This window comes from Garra rufa, chromosome 25 (genome assembly GCF_049309525.1).
Source record: "Garra rufa chromosome 25, GarRuf1.0, whole genome shotgun sequence".
In the NCBI taxonomy this organism is placed as follows: Eukaryota; Metazoa; Chordata; class Actinopteri; order Cypriniformes; family Cyprinidae; genus Garra; species Garra rufa.
The window spans coordinates 37,038,170-37,046,259 of NC_133385.1; the positions used below are offsets into that span (position 1 = coordinate 37,038,170).

At 37.5% G+C, this 8,090-nt stretch overlaps 3 protein-coding genes across 3 annotated transcripts in view; all 3 read right to left on the reverse strand.

The window, feature by feature from the left end:
- Positions 1 to 497: 497 nt before the first annotated feature.
- On the reverse strand, positions 498 to 993 carry LOC141302034 (histone H3). Its single transcript, XM_073832231.1, has one exon. It carries the CDS (start codon positions 907 to 909, stop codon positions 499 to 501), a length of 411 nt encoding a protein of 136 aa, XP_073688332.1. The 5' UTR covers positions 910 to 993; the 3' UTR covers position 498.
- Positions 994 to 2,466: 1,473 nt separating this feature from the next.
- The window catches only part of LOC141301232 (uncharacterized), an 80,276-nt gene continuing 74,652 nt past the window's right edge, over positions 2,467 to 8,090 (reverse strand). Inside the window, exon 3 of the mRNA XM_073831481.1 lies at positions 2,467 to 2,863. Within this exon, the coding sequence (XP_073687582.1) occupies positions 2,467 to 2,863 (397 nt within the window). The remainder of the gene's footprint in view (positions 2,864 to 8,090) is intronic.
- On the reverse strand, positions 3,391 to 4,214 carry LOC141301883 (histone H2B-like). Its single transcript, XM_073832079.1, has one exon. It carries the CDS (start codon positions 4,212 to 4,214, stop codon positions 3,840 to 3,842), a length of 375 nt encoding a protein of 124 aa, XP_073688180.1. The 3' UTR covers positions 3,391 to 3,839.

Sequence of the window (8,090 nt, forward strand, 5' to 3'; positions counted from 1 at the left end):
ATAAATATGCTGTAATACGGCTTTTCTGACGTCTGACCTATGGCTGGCAGCAGTTACTCAGATCAGTTTCATTATCAAAATGATCCGATTCAAGCATTTTATAAAGTTTCACTGATTTATAGCCCTACATACCAAATAGCGAGGCGATTCTCTCTCGCTTAGACAGTCATTTGAAGTGAGAAACTCATTACACTTTACGTTGTTTGATTATGACATAACATTCTACAAAAATGTTTTCAGTAAGACATTGACCAAAACAGACAACGCAGTAACTGACATAAAATATCTGTACAGAATAAAAGGCCAGAATGGAATTTAAACGTCTGCGGAGTAAATATTAGAGAGAGAAAAAAAAAAAAAAAACGTTTACCCCTTTTTCTGACACCACATAGTCTACGAAGCTGTAAAAAAAAAAAAAAAAAAAAAAATTTGAAGCTCTCAATGTGAAAACATGAGTGGCTCTTAAAAGAGCCTTTGGGGTTTGATGAGGTGGCGGGTTTAAGCGCGTTCTCCACGAATGCGGCGAGCCAGCTGAATATCTTTGGGCATGATGGTCACTCTCTTGGCGTGGATGGCGCACAAGTTGGTGTCCTCAAACAGACCAACCAAATAAGCCTCACTAGCCTCCTGCAAAGCCATGACAGCGGAGCTCTGGAAACGCAGATCAGTCTTGAAATCCTGAGCGATTTCTCGAACCAGACGCTGGAAAGGCAGTTTGCGGATCAGCAGTTCGGTGGACTTCTGGTAACGACGGATCTCGCGGAGAGCCACGGTTCCGGGCCTGTAACGATGGGGCTTCTTAACACCACCGGTGGCTGGGGCGCTCTTACGGGCGGCTTTGGTAGCAAGTTGCTTCCTAGGAGCTTTGCCACCGGTGGATTTACGAGCGGTCTGCTTGGTTCTTGCCATGTTCTCGAAGAAGTGTGCTTCTAAAACAGAATAACGTATTCTTTCAGCAGACGCTATTTATGCCATTCCTGAATGGCGCTCATTGTAGTCGTAGAGGCATTTGATTGGCTATTGTGTTTACGTCGCAGCGTCATGTGGCCTTTCTGGCCAATGGCTACGGGTTTCCTGTTTCTTAAACCAGTGACAGTGGCTTGCTTTTCCCGCTCGAAAAGGTTTAAAAAGGTTGTTTCCTGTTCTATGCGTAAAATAAGAGCGACCCTTAATATGTTTTCCCCTTGCTACCTAAAATGAAATAAGTACACTACAAAACAATGGATGATATTTACCCATGTAATGATTTTCTTATAAGTAGATTTAATTTGGACAGTAATGTATGTACTTTCTGCTTTATTTAAACAGTTGTACTATTGTCAAATCCTTTTGGGACAGATTGTTGAGTGGTTAAAAACCTGCCTTTGACTATCAGATTGTTAAATTTGATATCTTTATGCAAAACAAAGAAATCGAATAATAATAATATATGTGACCCTGGAGCACAAAACCAGTCTTAAGTCGCTGGGGTATATTTGTAGCAATAGCCAAAAATCCATTGCATGGGTCAAAATTTTAGATTTTTCTTTCATGCCAAAAATCATTAAGGAATTAAGTAAAGTTCATGTTCCATGAAGATTTTTTGTAAAATTCCTACTGTAAACATATCAAAATTTCATTTTTGATTTGTAATATGCATTGTTAAGAACCTAATTTGGACAACTTTAAAGGTGATTTTCTCAGGCTTTTCGATTTTTTTGCATCCTCAGATTTCTGATTTCAAATAGATGTATCTCGGCCAAATATTGTCCTATCCTAACAAACCATACATCAATAGAAAGCTTATTTATTGAGCTTTCATATGATGTATAAAATCAAATTTAACCTTATGGTTTTGTGGTCCAGGGTCACATATATGTTGTTTGTAGCAAAGTGTTATATACACAAATGCAGATTTGTTAAAGTTTCTCCTTGTTTCACAGCATTTAAAAAGGATGACATTTTTATTTCAATTCATAAAACATTTAAAAACGTGAAAAAGTGCCTTAAAACTTTCTAAACTTGTCAACTTATATGGATTGACTCCCCCAATGTTATAGTATCATTTGTTTTATTGTATTTTGTATTTAGTTTATTATATGTTGCTTAGATGTATGTGTTGTATGTGTTAATGACAATACCCGTTGAAGGTTCAATAAAGTGGGGGGGAATGTTTTTTTTTAACCAATAGATCTCTCTCGCTCTATATAAAACTCCAATGCATTAGTAAATGTCTAAATATTTAAGTAAATGTGCACTCATTAAGTTAAATCGGCTTATTAGTCTTCACACACGAAAAACCCACAATTCAAGATTTGTGGAGAGCACAACACCAAGGCTTACAATGCCATTATACACCACTTTATACCAGAGTACACTGACTACATTTATACTGCTTACTTTGACCTGTAAATTCGTCTTTTAAAGACAAAGTGGGTGGCTCTTAAAAGAGCCTTTGGGTGTTTTCTGTAACGAAACTGCGTTCATTTACTTGCCCTTGGCGGGCTTCTCGGTCTTCTTGGGCAGCAGCACAGCCTGGATGTTGGGCAACACACCGCCCTGAGCGATGGTCACTTTGCCCATAAGTTTGTTCAACTCTTCGTCGTTGCGCACCGCCAGCTGCAGATGACGGGGGATGATACGGGTCTTCTTGTTGTCTCTTGCGGCGTTTCCAGCCAACTCCAAGATCTCAGCAGTGAGATACTCGAGCACAGCGGCCAAATAAACCGGAGCACCAGCACCGACGCGCTCAGCATAGTTGCCTTTGCGGAGAAGCCTGTGAACACGGCCAACGGGAAACTGAAGTCCTGCTCTGGAGGAGCGTGTCTTGGCCTTTGCTCTGGCTTTACCACCGGTTTTGCCTCTTCCGCTCATTTTGAGAGTTCTGAATTAGTTTTCTCTGCGAGATAAAAATAGAAATGATAACCCTGCAGCTTGACAATCAGCTTTTAAGGGCGCGTTCTCCACGTCTATTGGTTAGAGTCGATCACAGCTGAAAACCAATCACTGCACGTCCCTCCAAAATTCCAAACCCCTCCCTCTCTTTGCCAGTTTCTACTTTGGCTGAGCAGATATATAACTTGTAATGCTTTATAATACATATTTGTTTAAAATGGAAAACTGAAGGAATTTAACGTTTTATTCTTATTATATATATACTTTTTATTGTAATACAAGATTATGAACAATATTCATTAGTCTTGTCTGATATATTTGGAGAAATGTCTTTCTTGGCACACGTTTTGAAATATAATTCTTCAGATCAATTTTGTTTGCCCATTTTGGTGAAGGCCTTGTATTAATGAACCATTATCTGGGAAACTCAACAAATCCTGTGTTTCATACCATATATTGTTTTCTTTGTTAGTATTAGATCCATTGTTAGAGAAAAAAAGCTTCCCTTAACTGGTATATAGCCTTTATTATTTCACGTAACAGTTAAACCCCAGGGATATATTTCAAAACTAGTGCAAAATACTTTTGGTGTGCACAAATGAGTGTATCCTTGCATGCGTAATGAAACAAAGGAACAGAAACAACACGCTTGTGAATTAGATTTATAAACACGAAAACCCTCACGGGACAAATAAAACTAAATTATTTGTTTGGGCTCGACGAGAATTAATCTGATTGCCTTTAGTTTTTTTTAAACGTTTTGCAGATAACCTTGTTCTGTTTTCCAGAGAAAAAATAAAACGAATCAGTACTCACTTGCCGTCCATTTTGAAACATTTGTACATTTTATAAAACGGCGTCTGAGTTTACAGATGGACTGACCAACCATATGCAAAAACTCTTTAGATGAAAATATGGGTGGCTCTTAAAAGAGCCTTTGTGGTAGCTGAAAGCTTTGTCAAGCTTTACTTGGAGCTGGTGTACTTGGTCACGGCCTTTGTGCCCTCAGACACGGCGTGTTTGGCCAGTTCACCGGGCAGCAGCAGACGCACAGCGGTCTGGATCTCTCTAGATGTGATGGTGGAGCGCTTGTTATAGTGAGCCAGACGAGATGACTCACCGGCGATGCGCTCGAAGATGTCGTTGACGAAAGAGTTCATGATCCCCATCGCCTTAGAAGAAATACCAGTATCAGGATGAACCTGCTTCATCACTTTGTAGATGTAGATAGCATAGCTCTCCTTCCTGGTCCTCTTGCGCTTCTTTCCTCCTTTACCGGCGGTCTTAGTGACAGCCTTCTTGGAGCCTTTCTTAGGTGCGGACTTCGCTGGTTCAGGCATGATGACGCTGACAAGATAATGATTATTAGAATATACCGGACAGGCGCATTTATTGACTAGTCTATGCTAATTTTCAAAGAGATCTGCAACCATCTGATTTCCTGTTTTCAAAGACCAACCGCTTAAACTCGCATGTGATTGGACACCTCGAAGTATCATGAGCGGAACGAGGGCCAATCACAGGCGATGAATTGATGGCCCCACCCACCGCTTCATGTTTGAACTACATCAGCAGATATGAAGACATTTCCTTAGTTTTAATTCCCGCTCTTTTTTGTTAGTTTGTGTTTAATACAAGAAATCAAATGGGTCTCAAATATTAAATAGTGTAATTTTTAAACCTTTCATAAACCCATTGAGAAAATTCGGAGAAAGAAGAGCAATGGCGTTTAGACACTATTTTCCTCTTTTATTCCACTTTATTGTCCTGCCAGTTTCACTTCTGATTAAACTGAAATATGATTGTTTTCTCTTTATTTTATAAAGCACTTAAATTCGAAGAAAACCCTAAACAAATAAATGAGAACACGCTCTAATTTTGTGGGCCTCATAACGTTATACCATATCGAACTTTAAGTCAGTTTTCGGCTACAAAACGTTAGAGTACTTATATTCTAGGAGCAATACACTGGTCTCATTTCCTTTTATAATACATAAGTCAAAGAGTTCGGTTAGTTTTCACCTAAAGCATAACATTACTTCAACTTTGACTCTTTATGTGATAGTGTGGATGGCTCTTAAAAGAGCCGTTGGGTTAGTGGTTTCTTCTTCTGGTTTTAGAGATTTAACCTCCGAAGCCGTACAGAGTGCGTCCCTGTCGTTTCAGAGCGTACACGACGTCCATGGCGGTGACGGTCTTTCTCTTGGCGTGCTCGGTGTAAGTAACGGCATCGCGGATCACGTTCTCCAGAAACACTTTCAAAACACCGCGGGTCTCCTCGTAGATCAGACCAGAGATACGCTTGACACCGCCACGGCGAGCGAGACGACGAATGGCGGGTTTGGTGATTCCCTGGATGTTATCGCGCAAAACTTTACGGTGACGCTTAGCGCCTCCTTTTCCAAGTCCTTTACCACCTTTGCCTCTTCCAGACATTACTGCTACAATCTCAATTCAAGCTCTCTGAAAGTATTAAAACAATAGGAGTCAGATGGCGAACTTTAAGATCGCCTAAAGGACCTAGTTGAAACATCTGAAGGCGGTGCTAAGCAATGTTATATTATACGCATTTTTAAACAGAACTGAAATATATATAAGTGCATATATATAGTGCTTTGTGTGTCCAGTTTGTGTTTATGTGTGCTATGGTTAAAGCTAAGCACTTAAAACTATTTATATTGTTTATGGGTCATTCATGGGTAACATTTTAACTTGGAATATACGTGTTTTTTTTTATCTAGCTTACATATGATTCATTTTCTAAAAACCCCACATAATTAGGCTCATGTCAAACCTCCAAAAATCATCAAAAAATGTTTTTAAGAAGTTTAATACTAAGATTTAGTTGTCATGATTTTGGTTAGTATATATTTGCTGAAACCATTACTTTTTTTCATTAAAATTATTAGTAAATTAATTAAGAATCTCAACCCTGTCACAAGTTTACAACCCTGTAATAATAATAAATACATATATTTGTAGTCTCAGCCTCAGACGTCATGCCCACAGAGCGTTGGCTAAACCTTCTGCCGTCAGTCTGAAGGTCTGGCTACGTGAGACTAATATATTTGTGACAGGGTTGAGGGTTTTTACTCAAAATGGCCACTGCTCCTAGTGTAGTTAGGAGAGTAGACCATATATGGCAGCAATAAAACAAGTACATTGTATATACTTAAAAGAAAATGTTGACAAATAATAATTTTCCATCTTTATTTTATGTGACAGGGTTGAGTTGTTAAGCTTGACAGTACCCTCCATGACTATAATATATCAAACAAATGAATTAAAATAATGGTACTACTAACCATTTTCTGCCACACTATTAAAAAGACCTGAATGATGTAATTTATGGTAAATAATGTCACATATAAACAGGTTGTAGAATGGTTAGTTTGATGCGGTTAAGTTCAGACTTAGGAACATAACTTTAAAGTCTGTTTTTTAATAAAATATCTTGCAGGTTTTTTTTTTTTTAGAAAAATATTCTTCACAAGAAAGGAACACATAAATGTTTACATTATCATATACACTATATTTTATTAATAATTGTCTAAGTACAAACTTCAAAGTACCTCAGGGGCATGACAAAATGCTTGGTTTAAGATAGATATAAGGCAATATATTATCTAAAAAAAAAAAAAAATCAAATCAATCAATCAAAATTATTCAACCCCCTTGACCTGCAAGACATTTAGCTGCAGAGAACCAAATTTTATCAAAACCATTCAACAAAGTCATCAGTAAACTATTAAAGAAAGTTTATTAATACACATTTGAGTGATTCTGAGACTGTGACACTGATGAATTGTGATAAAACTCAAATTGGCTCTAAATGTTCATGTTTAAAATGATTCAACCCCCAAAAGTAAAATTTGGTGCAGAATCTTTTATTCTTTAAAACCACCTGCTTGTAAGTGCTTAGAAGCTTCTGTCTCCTCTCTACTGCAATCTTGGCCCATTTCACACCTGAAAAAGCTTTAAGATCATGGATAATCTTTGGTTTTTATTTTATCACAAATTCAACCAAATATTTTACAGTCAGAATTAAATCTGGAGACTGAACAGGTCACTCAAGAACATTGTATGACTGATCCCTGAACCAAGCAGAAGTAGATTTGGATGTATACTTTAGAATGGCTGTCCTGCAAGAAAAGTTCATTGATCATCAGCTTCAAGCTTTGCACCAAAGGCATCAACATTTTTGCCAAAATGACCCACTCCAATAAAACATTCTTCCAGAACTCCACAGGTCTATCCAAATAAATTTTAGCATGTTGAAGTGGGTATTTTTGTTCTTCTTGGTCAAGAGTGGTATTTGGCAAGATGCCTCAACATGAAGGCCATACTTGTCTTGTGTTCAACTTACACTCTGCATTGAAATGTTTTTCCTCCTTTCTTTGGGTCATCTTGCAAGTCATTGGCTGTACACTGCAGGTTTTTCCTCAGTTTCTCTGATAAAACATTTTATGATATTGTGCTTTCTTGTTCAACACCCTCAAAGGTTTACTGGTACAGCACATTTTAAGCTGAGGAATAAGGCTGCCAGTGGTATCTCTATGAACTTTTAATGTCTTGGAAATCTTCATATATCCTAAGACTTTCTGAATTATTTCTTCTCTATAGCTTTTGTGAGAGCTCTGCTGACTGTCATATTTGCTACTCAACTTCAACTTCACTTAAGATAGCTTTGTTCCCCTCCATACAAATAAGCAGAGGTGGATAGTAACGAATTACATTTACTTCGTTACATTTACTTGAGTAAATTTTTGGGGTAACTAGTACTTTTAGAGTATATTTAAAGATAGGTACTTTTACTCTTACTCAAGTACATTTATAGTGAAAAAACTTTACTTTTACTTCGCTACATTTGATGGCGTTTCTCTGTTACTGTCTTCAGAAACGTGTCGTTGGCATTTCCATTTCATGTCTGATAAAACTGCGTTAATACTGCTGTGTATACAGCTGTTACTATGGAAACCGTAATATTTCAGCGCTCCTAAAGCGCCCCCTCGTGACAGATAATTAATTTTTCATTTCCAATACATTTTTTTCAGCTGTTTATGGTCAAATGATTGCAATTATCGACCCATGTTTTTATGCAGCAAACACAGAGTTGTAAATGTAAAAAGTTAAGGTGCCTTCTAAAAATCTAAACAAGTACAGTATAATATTTATGTTTCAAATAAATATAATAAATTATATACTCAATTTATCCC

Excerpts from the sequence above, each read along its gene's own strand:
- LOC141302034 (XM_073832231.1), bottom strand. The coding sequence starts at position 909 with ATGGCAAGAACCAAGCAGACCGCTCGTAAATCCACCGGTGGCAAAGCT.
- LOC141301883 (XM_073832079.1), bottom strand. The coding sequence starts at position 4,214 with ATGCCTGAACCAGCGAAGTCCGCACCTAAGAAAGGCTCCAAGAAGGCT.